The 16,020-nt window shown below is 40.2% G+C and overlaps 1 protein-coding gene across 1 annotated transcript in view; it reads left to right on the forward strand.

The window, feature by feature from the left end:
• The first annotated feature begins 5,564 nt into the window (after positions 1-5,564).
• Positions 5,565-16,020, forward strand: part of CFAP58 (cilia and flagella associated protein 58) — an 86,394-nt gene continuing 75,938 nt past the window's right edge. The window contains exons 1-4 of the mRNA XM_028730340.2: positions 5,565-5,812; positions 10,456-10,737; positions 13,817-13,965; positions 15,563-15,719. Of these exons, the coding sequence (XP_028586173.1) occupies positions 5,804-5,812; positions 10,456-10,737; positions 13,817-13,965; positions 15,563-15,719 (597 nt within the window). The 5' untranslated portion in view covers positions 5,565-5,803. The remainder of the gene's footprint in view (positions 5,813-10,455; positions 10,738-13,816; positions 13,966-15,562; positions 15,720-16,020) is intronic.

Genomic DNA, 16,020 nt, shown 5'->3' on the forward strand with positions numbered 1-16,020 from the left:
CTCTGCCTAGTACAGTATACTCCTACTACTGAACCAGTACGAAATGTTGGGAGTAGAACATACTGTTCATTTTGTATCACTGACTGACACATCAAAGAGAAGCATTTCTCCTACAGCTTGGCACAGTCATGTCCAGGGTAGAGAAAGAGATCCAACTATATAGTCTCATAGAACAAAGCCAATCTGTTTTCATGCCTGTTGCTTTTCCCACTGTTGCATTTGACTATTCTCACTCACACACCTAATGGGGAGTATGATCTGTTGGAATATTTATGTTGTTAACCTTTCCATCTAAAAGTACTTCTAAAGGCAGCACATTTGGGACATTTATTCTCGGATGGGGATTCCCCCCTCCCACCCCAAATTTCATCCAGTCAGCATAATCATACCTTCAGTCCTGAATCCTTCTTGAAGCTTCTTGTTCCCACTGGAAACCATGAAGGCAAAGCATGCAAACATTCACTTACACCTTACGCTAGCCACCACCTTCCTACCAGCCATGGATTCCTTTGGGGTAGGTTTTCATACTGGCAGAAGGGAAGGCCACTACCAGCTCTTCTCCAAACTATAAACCCTCATCAAGTTTCCCAGCCCTGCCTGCATTGTACAGATTTGTTCTATCTAGAGCTGATGGTGCTCAAACACATTGAAGTCTGTGGCATTAGGTAGGTGCACATAACTCAGCATTAGTTTAGACTGCTAATTAAGTGACTGGGTGGGACTACCCTTGAGATTACGCTAAAAGAATGGGATATAGATCATGGCAAAAAACACACCCCCATTCCCAGGGACTGGCTTGTGATAGTCCTCTTGATGGTGTTACGTTTTTTCAACAAGTATAATTCTGCTATATTCCCTTACAATTTTCAGCAGGTTTTACTCCTAGAAAGGTGATAATGTACATTTTATTTGAATACGCAGCCCTGGAAGGACCACAAAAAAAATAGTGTTGTTTCTTCCCATACAGAAAGCCTGTTTGTACTTTGGCTTAATATGGATTTTATGCTGCTGGTGTGCCTATTAATTCCCCAGTGTCTAGGGCATGGGTAGGCAAACTAAGGCCCGGGTAGTCAAACCCATTGACTTCTAAATCTGGCCCGTGGACGGTCTGGGAATCAGCATGTTTTTACATGAGTAGAATGTGTCCTTTTATTTAAAACACATCTCTGGATTATTTGTGGGGCAAATGAATGTGTTCATTCTCCCCCCCCCAAAAAAACCCCACAGTCTGCTCCACCCCCCCCCGAAGATCTGAGGGACAGTGAACCGGCCCCAGGGCCAAATTTAGATGAAGAGAGGCTCTCTAGGCTACTCCACTTGTGAGGCCCCTCCTCCTCCTCCTCCTCCCCCACCCCCGCCCTCACAACTAGAAAAAAAGTGTTGTACACAAAATTGAGTGAAGCCAAGGATGATGACGGGTATTTAAAATTCTGCAATTCACAATTTCTCCTTTAAAGGGCAGGCCGCAGGTGGCTAGTGTAAGGTGTAAGTGAATGTTTGCATGCTTGCCCTTCATGGTTAAATTTAACCTTCATGGTTTCCAGTGGGGACAATGGGGATGGGCAGGCCGCAGGCAATTTACATATCTTTTCCATGTGAGTTTGTGATGTCTTACCTGCCATTAAACCGCAGAAAACCTTAAAATTGTTAATAAACCTATAGTTATCAACAGCTGTGTGTAGCCTGATAGTAATAGTTAAGATTGTTAAGATTCAGCTTACAACACACAACACGATCAGATCACAAGGTGAATATAATTGAAATGGAAAAGGAGCAGAAAAAAGGTTTGGAATGAGTTTACTCTTTAAAAAAAATAGAATTTAGGCAAAAACTAAGCATCTCCACTGTAAGATTATGGTTGTATAGTGCCATCTAGTGCTTTTCTTCATTATAACAATGCATAAGCAAATGCTCTTTCCTGGGTAACCTGTCTTCCAATAGAGTTTATAGGTTTATAGGTGAGGAGACAGTAGAGAGGTTTCATTGTATATGTATTAGAAATGGCCCCTGAAGCCCCTGAACAGTTTTCTGCTTCAATGCCACTGCAATCCAACTGAGGCATTAAACTTTTGCCTTAACGCTATGATTACAAAACTGGTAAAACACATATATCCACCAAGTAATCACATAAACTGGTCTGAACTTTGTTGGACACATCTGTGCTGTAAAATATTGCTAATATTTTTGATTGCTTACTTTGCATTGTTTATAACACATTGACATTGCATCATCAGGTATTTCTCTCTTTTTTAAAATTGCTTTTCTGTTTAATCATATAATCAATGCATACTGTGTTACAGTCAGGCACAAGGTAATAAGAAAAAAATAACTTAAATATAACACATATGCATATTAGTAATAATCTTAACATAACTTATTCTTCTACTCTTATATGCCTTGACATCATCAGCTATTTCTTAAGAAGCCACAGCCTGCATTTGCTTTATGCCGGGTCACGTATCTTGGAATACTTCATGTTTGCAGTACTTCATATGCTTACATATGCAGTACTTCATATGCTTACAAACCTTGCTGGCACAAAGCAAAACATTCAGACACATATATGCACACTGTGGTTTGTTGAGAAGGAGCAGAAGATACAGGGTCGAAAGCCATTGTCATTTTTTACAACCGTTCTCAGTGGCTGTATCATTTCACACAGAGATAATTAATAGCACAGTAATATTATAGGAACAAAAGTAAGCCTTAATAATCTGCCTGCATGCTTGTTGCAGTGCCTTAGTCTGAAGAGGGAATCTTATTCTCTTTGGACTGGTGCAATTTAATTTTAGTGCAATAATAGAAGTGCCTACACTGATTCTCAGATATTTTCAGTTCCAGCTGAATGCTGGTTGCAATGCAGATAAGCCCTGTCACCAATATCAAATCAGCAGAGGCTGTTATGTTTATTTAAGTCAGAAGATGCAGATACATCTATCCAAGAGACAATATTGACAAACATCTGCAAAGGAGAGGACAGAAGAAGAGAGGGCAAATAAATAAAATAGGAAGAAATGGATCTGATTAACAGACAAATCTGTTGAGCCATATGGATTTTAATGAAATTCACTTCAGTGGGTTCAGTTTCACTGTGACTGGAATGGAAGGGAGGCAAACAGTTCAGTGAAAGTGAGAGATTCTGAGATATATAAAAATAAACATAAATTAAGATTCTGGTTATGCAGCTAATGTGTACGCAATAATCATTGGGTATGCAGCCATTTAATAAATGTTAATTATAGCTTGATCCACAGTTATCCAGTTATACTTGGCTGCTTGTGTTTAAGCTGAGTTAAACTGAATTGAATTTGTTCCCGCACTGAGCTCTGGCAGAACCAGGTTCTCTGTTTACTCACTCAGATTAGGTCCTGCCCCCCACCATTTATTCCAGTAGTTTCCATCACACCTTCACAATCAGCCTTTCCTGCCTGGAATAATCTTCCCTGCAGCAGAGAAATCTCTTTCCATGCTCATCCAATCTTTCCCTTGCTCCAATGCTTAATTTGAGCCAGGGTCAAGAAACAATGCCTCTGAAGATATGAAGCCCAAGACATTTAGCTGCCTGAGGCAGAACAACAAATAGGGCCCTGCAACCTAGGCAGAGTGCATAGTCCTCAAGGCTGGTGAAGTTTTTTGGCACCCAAGACAAGAAAATCCCACCAGTGCTTCTCCCTGGCAGAAAATATAGCAATAATATATAACTAAGAATTTGCAACCACTCTTCCTAATGATAGGGCACAGAGCAATTGCAAACAGTCCTTGTGCCTGTGGGATAATAGAGAAGGCCTCTAGACTAGAGGACACCATTTTCTGGCAGATCTGACTTTTGGGTCCTTATTTTTTTAGAATTAAGCAAAGAGGACTCCCCCAAAGAATTCCTCTGTTAATGTGATACAATAGCAGTCACATAACATAACTTTGTCCATGTTCCATTCCTCCATATACTCCATGTTGGAAGTCTGTGTGCAACTCAGCAGAGGGGTTTTGCATGGATTAAGACAGAAGAGTTAGGGTCATCCAGATTCTCATATTATTCATGTAACTTTAACCTCTTGATCCGACCTATCTCTTTGTTGTTAGACTGATATTCTCAGGTTGCATCTTGTTTTTTAGAGCTAGACAATGTGCCATTCACGTTATGCACTTCCTACAATAAATAACTTTATTTTTCTTACCTATAAGCATCTCTGCAACAAATAAGCCTCCTCTTTAACCACGATTCACTCACCAAACACTGCTCACTCAGCAACCAAAAGGGTTTCAAGTAGGTGACTGATCCAGCTAATCATAATACTCCAGTTATTTTTATTTATTAGAGATGACAACCCTGGTTTTCTGGTAGATATCCTTAGTAAATCACTGTCCCCTTTTTGCTTTGGGGCAGGCTTTTTTCTTTTTATTAGCAACCATACACATGGAATTGGTTTTCTTCAAGTTTCAGCTTTTCCTCTCAGCCCACCCGAGGAATTAAACGCCAGGACTTCTATTTGGGCATTTACTTCCCTTAACTGAGGGAGAATGAGGGTATGCTGGCAAACTCTACACCTTGCAGCATGTCACATTTCTCATCTTTACAGCCCTCCATGCATTGAATTTTGATCTCCATGATCTTTTGAAGTGGGGAGGGAGACTTCCATACTTATGGATGCTTTCTACAGAATTTAGAGTTCTAGTTATGTGTTGTGAATAGGTTTTACGGTAATGGATGCATCTAATCACAGTGCACACGCATGTAAATGAACACATAAGGTACTGAGGAGTACACAGCCTGCCATTTCACAGGCTTGGCTAATTTGAAATGTTGGGAACATACTGCAAGAGGCTAGCTATCTTATTATAGCATAGAAGAACATTCAGCAATGCAAAATTGAGTGTTGGTGTCCCAGCTAGTGACGACTGGAGTTAGAATATGGGTGTTGCAACCATGCCAGAATGTTCCTATTGCTGCCAACTGGAATGTTGTTCCCTTCTCATTATGGACTGGTTTGTTTGCACAGAGGTTAGACAATGACAGCTATTTATTCAGCATTCATTCTGATCTGTTTGCGGGGAGGTTAGATGATGAGTCAAGCAAGTGTTATCCTGCACTTTCCAGTGCATTTCCCTGTCACTTTCCTTATAACAAAAAGTTTGATTTTGGGGGGAAGCAGGCTAGTTGTGCAAGACCTCTCAATCAATTAATTGCCACTGGTTTAAAAACCGTTTCCCTCTTCTTTTAGCTTGGATTCACAGGTGTGTGTTGAGTTGGGCTGTGTTTTGGAGAGTGCAGTTCTAGCTTTATTGTACTGAGGTGGGCTTAGTCCTGAACGGCAGCACGGAAAAATTGGAGGAAAAAACAAGAACTGGCAGTCATGAGGGACTGAACAGCTTATGGCAGGAAAGAAAGAGCCCATAGTAGTCACTTGCTGGGAACTGGAAAACCCTGTTTCCCAGTGAGCTACTCAATGGGCAGCAGCAGCAGCAGCAGCACTGAGCTGGATGTGCTGGACTAATAATGGTCTGATTCAGCTGAAGGCGCCTTCCTGGGGTCCTGCGGGTTCCGCCTGCCGCCTGCGCTACTCCGAGGCCCCTACAGACCCTCAGGGCCCTCTTCCCTCTTTGGGGCGCCCCCTTTCTCCTCAGACCAGCCGCCTCCCGGCCGAACGCGGGGAGGGAGGGGGAGCGGTTGCTAGGAGACGAGAGCGGCGGCCCGTGTACACAGCAGCAACGCGGCAGCGAGGAGGACAGGCCCTCTCGCCCGGCCTGTACGCGGGGTCCTCGCTCCTTTCTCAGGGGCCTCTGCGCTTCTCCACCCGCTGCAAAAATGGCAGAGGTGAGCCCCTTCCTCACGGTGCAGCCTCTTCCGTATCTCCCCTCCTCCTCCGCCGCTCTAGGGCTCCCCCCTCCCCTTTATTACCTTTCCTTAACAACACATTTTCCCCAATCCATCCATACCTAGGAATCGCCTCCTTTCTCCCCAAAAGGAAACAAGGGTTACTAGGCGCCCTTTCAGGTACTGTATTTCCACGTCCCCCTTCTGCTGCCTCCACCCCCCCGCCCCAATACTATGGAAGAAGTAGAAGAATATCTTCTTTCATTTGCCAGTCGCAGTAACATACATGATAGCGTGAGTTTCGCCAGTTTTAATAGATCTAAACTTTGCACGCTTGTACGTAGGCTCACGACAATGTCCTTTCTCGCCTTATTTTATAAAGACATGGGGTGTCAAAAAAACCCTCATCCCATCCCCTTGAGTATGTACACACACCACACATTTCCTCGCCAGAACTTAAGGATGCGCTCTCACTACCTTGCACCATTATTGTACGCAGAAGTAGCATGGTTTAAGAATGGTGAAAAAGTAGGATTGTAATCTGAGTTAGTGATGGAGCCAGGTAGAACTTTGTTCTGGATTAATTGATCCAGAATAGTTTACATGTCTGATCATACACCTATTTTAAGCGTTTCGCTCTCCACACTTTCCCATGCCTTACCTCTTGCCCAGTTCTTCTTCGCTACCCATCATTGTGTCCTAGAATTCCTGCCCATGAATTTGTCTAATTTGTTTTACCCTGATCCCTTCCTTTCCCAGAATGACTCTCTTAACTTGTTTCTCCCACATCTGTATTCCATCCTGCCCTGTATTCCATCTCTGTCATCATTCTCCATTTTGTTTTCTATTCCTTTTACTATCCTTTCTTCTAATTATCACTTGCTGACATCTGTCAGGGACTGGAGGAAAGTTTTTCTCTCTCCCCTCATAGCAGCAGAACTCACAGATGTGCAGTGAAGCTGGATGTTGGGAAATTCAGGACACCAAAAGAAAGTACTTCTTTATGCAGCACATAGTTAAGCTATGGAGTTCCCTCCCCCAGGAGGCTGTGATGGCCACCGACTTGGATGGCTTTAAAAGAGGATTAGACCAATTCATGGAGGATAATGCTATCAGTGGCACTAGCTATAATGGTTATGCCTTGCCTCCATGATCAGAGACACTAATGCTTCTGAATGCCAGTTGCTGGAAACCACAGGAAGAGGGTAGTGGTGCTCTTGCGCTCAGATCCTTTCTTGCTGATTTCCCACAGACGTCTGTTTGGCCACCATGAGAACAGGATGCTGGACTAGATGGGCCAATTGGCCTAATCCAGCAGGGTTCTTCTTATGTTCAGTTTCCCTTTTCGTTCTCATAATGCCTTCTCTATGTATATTGGTGACTGTTCTTTAAACCTTGTTCACTGCTTTCCTATCAACCATTTCCCCTGTGGGCTTGAGGAGACAACAGTAACTCCAACAGACATGTGTAGTGCTGAACTTGAAATGGAGAGAAAAAACGTCAGGGGCACAAACTCTCTTTTGTACTGGTGGAACATGTGCTGATCCTATGGGTTGTCAGTTTAGTAAGAAATCAACATGTGGACTAATCTTTGTGTATTGTTGATGACCATAATAATAATAATAATAATAATAATAATAATAATAATATCCCGGAAAGCATTTAACATCACTAGCCATCCCAAGGTCCCTGCCTCTATTCCATTTTTGTGGATCCCCCCCAACACAATGGCTGGATCTCTTTTCTGTCTCTTGTTTGTAGTTCCCTACCTGCTCACTTTCTCTTCCCTTCCTTATATCTTTTTTATGCCCCCGCCTGCTTTTACTCCTTCCTTCATCCCACTACCTTCCTTCTCTCTCTGTCTCATAACAACTTTGCTAAGGCACTTGGGATGGAGTGAGAACTCAAGTTTGTTCTCTATTACTAGTTGGTTGATCTCATGTTTTAAAGGATGCTTTATGCTATTTTAGTCATTATGTATATAAGATTATTTTAATGATTTGTCAATATTTTACTGTCAAAGCTTCCTCCCTGGGGACAGTTGGTAAAGGGTGGGATAGATAGACTCAAAATAAACAAATGACTCCTTTTTTGTTTCTCTTGTTTTGTATGTCTGTTATTATTTCAATCCTCCTTTCTTTCATCTCTCAAGTCTTTATTTTTCCCTCCCCCCCTCACATTCTGCAAGGGTTTCTTTAAGAGAGGCCATTTTTTGTGTGTCTTCTAGTACAGTTGTCCTATGCACCTTGTAGCTAACAATCTTTTTGTCATTTCAGCTAGCCGTTGCCTTTTCCCTTAGTTTTGTCCTTTATTAATTGAAATGTTCCCAGCCTGTGTTTCTTGATACTCTGGGCAAACGGGGGGCAATAAACCAAGCTTTATGGGCTGAATAACTGAGTTTGGCATGAACTCAGACAGGGAGAATAAAACAGAGGCAGCCTCACTGCTCTCCTTAGCCCACAAAACATCTTTACTTCCGTTTGATTTCACACATATTTTTCTGTCAGCAAGTAGTTTATCATGAGTAGAGAATACTATTACATTTTAAGCATTGTGAATTGAAATAGTTTTATGGTGAGGTGCAATATTGTGTGCTATAGGCTCAGTGGCAGCATGGCGATACAATTGTGATATATTGGCTTCTATAGCTAAAATATATTAGTTGAAACAAATGGGATCCTGTTCTCCTCTCTCCACATCTTTCTCACTTCCTTCCAGTTGATCAGCATTCATGCCCACTGAACATGCTTGGTTCTCATTGAACTGTTCTGGTGTTTCCCCCTCCATTTTGGATTTTTCTTTGTGAGTTGGGGTAGACACACTTGTGCACAGTTCTGGCTGGGTTAAAATCTTGGATTTTTCTATTTCTGTAGGCAGTTCTCACTTCTTAGAAATTCAATTGTTGGGGCTGTTTACAGTATTTTTACCTTTCAAATCAGTCAGTGTTATGTGGTCATTGAGTCCTCATTGGACTCCTTCAGGCTCCCTTACAGATGGGGTTTCCGGTGTGGGATTTGTGTGCACCACAGCTTCCTCAGAAACCTCCCCACTAGTTACCTGTCAAGCCCCCCTGCCTGTCTCTTTTTTTAAAGAAACGAGGGTTTGTGTGCTCTTTTGTTTAGGAGGGATTGTCTTTTTAGGGGTGTTTTAAAAAACTCTTTATTTGTTTTGAGATGTGTATAGGTGTTTTCCTTTTTTTTTTTTTTTTAGATATAATTTTTATTAAATTTTCTTTTACCAATTATTCAACAAAATCTTATTCTCATATTTTACAATTTTTTGAGCTTCCACCAGCTCCTCCACCAATCATCCATATTTCTAATTCAGTACGCATTTTTCGCGTCTTGTATTGCCAGTTAGTAATATCTTAACACTTCTGTTTTTCTTTTACAATACATCTTTAACAATCACAAAGCCTCTTTGAAACCGACTAACGTTGTCTGTACATCACATCTATTTTCCAGATAATCCGTAAACTTTCCCCAGTCCTCTATGAATTTGTGGTCTTTTTGGTATCTTATTTTCCCAGTCATTTTGTCCAGTTCTGCGTAATCCATAAGTTTCATTCTCCACTCTTCCAGTGTTGGTAGATCCTCTTGTTTCCATTTTTGGGCCATATAGGTGTTTTGCTTTTTGCCCGTTTTCTTTCTTTTAAGAGTCTGAGAATCTTCAGTTTTTTCTTCTATGAAATGGGTATTATGTGGTGCCCACGACAGTTTCTTAAATTTCTAAGTATGGCCCTGAGCTCCAAAAGGTTGGGGATTCCTTATCTATTTGTTAAAATGTGATGTTTAGTGATCTGTGTGATTTTATGTAAGAACAATTTAGGCTGCAGTATTATACTCACATGGAGGTAAATTGTATTAAACTCATTGGGGCTTACTTACTTTTGAATACAAATAGCAGTGTTTTTATTTCAGACCAACTTAGTTATTGAAAATGTAAACAACTCAAAATGACTTACTTCTGAATAAACATGCATAGGATTATGCTGCAAATCAGTTTCTTTTCATCAGACCTGTGCTTTATCCAACTTAAATTCAATATCTTGTTTCTAATAGTTGTTTCAGAGGAAGTGTACAGAAATGTAGGACAAACATTGTCAAACAAATGGCTTCCAGGCTGTGGCATGTAAACCATGCACTGTAACCTGCCAAGTCCTAGATATACTCTCTAACTTCCTGGGACTACAAAGTATTGATAAACCTAGCATTATTTTAAGGCTGAAATGGTGTTGATTTCCCCACCCCATCCCAAGTAACTGCTTAGTGAAGAATTGAAGAACAGCATACTTTGAAGTGACATCTTCAAGGAATATATGATCATGAAAACAAAGACAGCAGTTGTGATATAAACACTGGAATCTTTAAAAGTTTTGTTTTATAATTGGATACTTTGTGTAATGGTAAGTCTTTATAGATGGGCTGAAGTCATGTTTAAAAGACTCTGCTTGCCTAAAGGATTGTGCATTTAAAATAGGATGGAATGTAAGCTTCATATGGTATGAGTTGCCATAATCACAGATGTTTTAATCAAAAGGAGGTACCTTGGAGCTATTATACCAATGTCTTGGTATATGTCATTATCTTTATCAAGATGCCTTTGGTGACTGACTGATAGATTCTCCCTTTCCTTTCATCCAGGAAAAATATGACAAACCTGCAATAGAAGAAAATATCTTTGAAGCGTTGGAAAAAGACTTCCAAGAAGTCATCAATGAGCTTACAGGAGATCAAAGCCTTGAGAAATTTCGCGTGGAATATGAGAAGCTCCACACGGTGCTAAGAAAGTCCTATGAGAATGAAAAGCGTCTCATGGCAAAATGCAGGGAGCTGAATGCAGAGATTGTGGTGAATTCGGCTAAAGTGGCTACTGCCCTGAAACTCTCACAGGATGACCAGACAACAATAGCATCTCTGAAAAGGGTAAAGGAAGCAAAACATGTGAAATGCATAACTGATGCCATAGTAATAATGGAGGTCTTGAACCCGTAAAATGTTAGCACTTACATGATCCTTAGTATGATGACTTTGTGTGAGTTACAGTTTGTAGTGGAAGTTGATGTCCCTTTACTGTTGCTCTCAGCTCTTCTAATTCTGTTAATCATCTGTGGTGGAGAGGGAAGATCAGATTATGCAGAAAAACTCACGACACCTATACTAAATATTTAATAATACATATTTAAACCATACATTCACATTCAGTTACATTGACTTTATTCTCATGTCACTTGAAACAGTTGTTAAACTAGAGTATAATGTAAATGTATATGTGTAGTGTACGCATGCTGAAGTTGTGGGTCCTTGCTACTCCCCCTGTTCTTCTTCTGTATCATTCCTAGAAAAGTTTTTAATGAGGTCAGTGTTCACCATCAAACTGGCATTTTCAGAATGTAGGTCAAATGTACCCATGCAACGTTTGGCATGTGGTAAAGCTATTGTGTGATTGTTTCATCACATACATGCCTCCAGTTCTCAACAGAAGCCACATTTACAGTGTAACAGCAAAAGTGCTGAAAGTGAATTTAAAATAATATGCAGGAAATGGATTACTGCGTATGTCAGACTGCTCAGAGCGACACAACATACATTTACAATGTGCTAATTTCATAGTGTGAATTTGGTAAAAATATAATGTATTTATATATCTAATTTTAGGGGCTAGCATAAGATTAATTCTAGTTAGATCTAACAGGTTTTTGCATTCTTTTTGTTTTGTATCTTCAATCAGTCATACTTGAACTGCTTATTTTATTATCTTACCATATTAATACTTCTTTGTCCTTTTACCCTGATACAAAAAGGAACAACCTTGTGTTCCTCCATCTGAAATAAAACAAACAAACAAGAGGACACTTTCATAATGTTGTGTATAGTCATGCTCTAGCCAAAGTAAATGACAAAAACAAAAGCCCATTTGGGTATTAAGATGTCCTTCATCTGAGTGTACAGACTCCTTTGACTATGTCAATGAGAGCAGGAACAGTATGGAGATGAGAAGAGCAATTACTGTACATTATGCACCAAATTATCCAGTTGTGCCACTGTGGTCCTTTGGGAACTTTTGGGAATGCACAGTAAAGTTGCAGCTTAAGGCTATTTGATTGGACCATTTTTCACTTAGGCAGGTGAAATACGACACCTTTTACTTAGGCAGGTGACACTGATTTTAATGAAACTATTATGACAGTATTGTAAAAAATAACTGATATTATAGATCTGTAGAATCTATTTGATGGCTTGCTTTGGGGCTGCAGTGCTAAGAAAAAACATCAATGAAATTTTGTGGGGTTTTAATGGGATAAAGAGTGCCTGGCGTGTTCTGGTCCATGGGGTCATGAAGAGTCGGACACAACTAAATGACTAAACAACAACAACAAATGGGATAAGGAATATTCCTGTAAAATATTATTTCCCCCTTCATCTGCTTTGTTGAACAAAATTGTTCCTTAAACAAATTTAAATGTAACATGGATATTAAATACTGTTTTAAAACATGGAATTGTACCAGGATTAATTTTATGGCACCAACAAGTGGTTTTCCTTCAATGCAAATAATAGCTTTAGATGGGTGATTTCAGGACTAAAGCAGAGGAAAATCACACTGCCTGCTGTGAGCATGACAATTATCACCCCACTGCAGGACTGTTATTTGCATTTTAAAGAAATGAATATTAAATATAAAGATGCATTTAAAACCAAACCTAGATTGGCCCTTAGATTCTAAACACAAAAATAGTTCGTTTGAGGCTAATTCTTCTGTTCTTAAACATATTGTTAGTTATGTGTATAATGCTTTATTGAACTGGACAGTAAGCTTAATGTTATCACTTCAAAATCAAACAATATTTACATCATAATGAGATGTGGTATGAGAGCATAGAACATAGAAGAAATATGGTAGATGTAATAAGTGAAAACACATTTCAAAAGCTTTATGATAATCCTTTAGGGAGCTTGCCTTTTTGAAAAAAGTTTTACTCAAATTATCCTGAGCTGTCCCAAAAAAGAAGAGAAGAAGTTAGATGTGGTAGCAAGCAGCTTTCCTGACCTAAGAGCCACAGCTATTAAGGGGATGACCTACTTGCTACCTGAACTCTCTCCATACTTTTATGATTTGATGGACTAGTATATGATGGTTAACAAAGAAAGGGAAAAAAATCCCTGGCTATGTGCTGGAAATAATATCCCAAACAGTAGATTTTAAGTTCTGTGACAAAACACATGGCTTCAGGTCATGGTTGAGTACCCTTCCTTTGACCCCCATTGTTTACAGGCTAGCTTAACCATAAATTGCTTTGCATTTTAATCATTCTCCCAAATATTCATATCATGTTTACTCATTTATGAGATAAGCAGAAAATATTAAAAATACTAGCTTGCTTTCCCCTGAATTTCTTGTTTGAATCAAATAGAATCATAGAATCTTAAGAGTTGGAAGCTACCCCAAGGGCCATCTAGTCCAACCCTCTGCAGTGCAGGAATCTCAGCTAAAGCATCCATGACAGATGGCCATTCAGCCTCTGCTTAAAAACCTCCAAGGAAGGAGAGCCCACTACCTCTAGTGGGAGTCTGTTGCACTGCTGAACAGCTCTTACTGTCAGAAAGTTTCCCCCCGAATGTTTAGTTGTCATCTCCTTCTGGACTTTTTAAGAGAAAAGCTGGGTTTTTAAATTATGCTTATAGAAATGTTGGGCAAAATATGGATAAACTTGGCCACAGATTCCAGTGGACTTTAAGCAAGATTCATGCTGATGAAAATAAACAACTTTGAAAATACAATATAATTAGGTATAATGTTCCATATTAGTAGGTATGGATTGCTTAATTGAAAGTACTAATATTTACTGGCCAGACAGAATTGGCTAATAGAACAGAACACAGATGAAGACCAAAGGTTGAAAGAAGGCTGAAAACTTTTATTCATTAACCTGGAGGAAAATTAATTAGCTAATTGTTCATTTTTAATTAAATATATGAAACTGTTTTCTTCAACCATCCACAGGAGATCGAAAAGGCCTGGAAAATGGTGGATGCAGCTTATGAGAAGGAGCAGAAAGCAAAGGAAACCATCCTGTCTCTTAAAGAGGAAATTGTGAACTTGACTAAATTAGTGGAGCAAGGATCTGGATTATCATTGGGTCAGGAGCATAAGTGAGTTGCATCAGGACTGGGAGAAATTGCCATTCATTGAGACTACATTTGATAAAGATAATGCAAATAATCTTGCAAAAACCTGCACGTATTATCTTTTAGGTGGGAAAATATATTTCATGCATGAAAAGCTGTGTGTTTGCACCCTCAGAATAGCTTGACCAATTTTATTCAAAAGCCACAGCAGTCTATCCCCTAGCCAGGATGCCTTATGTGCCCCCTCCCAGCAAGTTTTTCTACCACTGATTTTAGCAGTGGTACAAATAAAAGAAGCATGGCACTGGGGTGGGCAGAAAGGTTTAAACTCCTTGGCCAAGTCCAGTTCCCTGATGAGGATACAAATTGCCCCTTCCTGGTCTTCAGATCAACCATATGATGAGTGGGGAGAGGGCAGTAATGGGGGGGGGGCTGTGTGCCCACACACATTTTCCCCAACACCTACCACTGGTATGTGGTCCCCAGAGTGTTGGCCAAAGGTGAATGTGGCCTTCAAGCCCAGAAGCACTTGCCACCCCTGATCTAGGATTTATGTTCTCGGGAATGTTAGGCCATGGGGGCATCTGCAATCTCTGCATTGATTAGTGGTTTCTATCCTTGAAAAATGTTAAGAAATTGTTGGTGTGCAAGAGTGTGATTGGTAGATGGGAAAGCAGTTGCCACAACCATTTGGTATTGCTATATTTAACTTGTACTGTTAATCTTGTGATTTTAGGTTTGCTGCTGGGAGCACCTGTGTAACAGTTGCGTAGCAGTTGTAGCATACTTGGAGCATAAGTTCAAGCTGCCTTCCACATGGCTTTTTAGTTGGAACCCAGTGTCTTTCATTGTTACTCAGTGTGTCTAACTTTTGCTGTTGATAATAACAATAATATGCAATCAGTGTAGATGGCACCTTCCCTGTGGGTCCCTGCTTTGAGGAGCTTACAATCTAAATTTTAGCACTGCAGTATGTGGTTGTTTCATTTACATGTACAGTTAATAGTTAATGCAGGGCACAGGAACTAGAGAGCTTTGCCAAACGCTTCATGGAAAAGGTGGGAAAGTATACTGGTCAGCAGGAGAGAAAGGGAAGTCTTCTTTGTTGGTCAGAAGGTCTTTGGAGGGCCGGATGAGCAGATATGAGCAGATATGAGCAGATATCCTGGGCAGATTATGTTCTTGTCTGTACATCTCTTGGATCCTGGACATTTATGTGTCATGTAATATCTCAGATTAGCTGAGACAACCTATTCAAATCCAAAGGGAGACACCCAAAAAACGGCAAGGCAGGAGTAGAGGAGTAGAGGAGTGGGCATACAGTGAACATGCTGCAGAGCATGACAGTTTAGAGTTCTGATCATTAGGTTGGAAGGAACTAAGTTTGAATCATGAATTCAGCTGAAGAATAAAAACTACTGGGTTATGATTTTTGCTACTAAGTAGTAATAGGGTGCTTTTAGTAAATGTTCACAGACATGCAATTTAGTTGACAGGTTTTGTGAGCTAATAGAAGGGGAGTTTCATGTAAAGCTGTTATATCTTTGAACTATCATTTCCCACAAAGCACCTTTTGTGGAGAACACGGAGAAGTTGACTTAGATCTTTTTTTCCCCCACAGCCTGCGGGAATTGCTAAAATTCAAGGAAGAAGTAACAAAGGAGCGAGACCAGCTTTTGTCAGAGGTTGTAAAGTTACGTGAAAATGTAACAAATATGTCAGATCAACAGCACGAAGCAGAAATGACAAAAACTGTGGCTGAACAAACCATTGCTGAGGTCTGTGTAAACCCTATTTGCTGTCACTTTTGTCTTTGTCTAGAAGGCTTTCCAAGCTTGCCAATTTGTCTCTGTTAACTACCACCTGCTATTTTACTTCCTAAACCTTTTCCAGGCGGGTTGGTGAGAAGTCGTCAGTGACAGAGCATCATCAGTGCATTTAATCTCTTTCATTGATCTCTGACATATCTTTTTCAGAACAGTTACAGATAGGTAGCCGTGTTGGTCTGCCATAGTCAAAACAAAAAAAATTCCTTCCAGTAGCACCTTAAAGACCAACTAAGTTAGTTCTTGGTATGAG

This window comes from Podarcis muralis, chromosome 6 (genome assembly GCF_964188315.1).
Source record: "Podarcis muralis chromosome 6, rPodMur119.hap1.1, whole genome shotgun sequence".
Taxonomy (NCBI): domain Eukaryota; kingdom Metazoa; phylum Chordata; class Lepidosauria; order Squamata; family Lacertidae; genus Podarcis; species Podarcis muralis.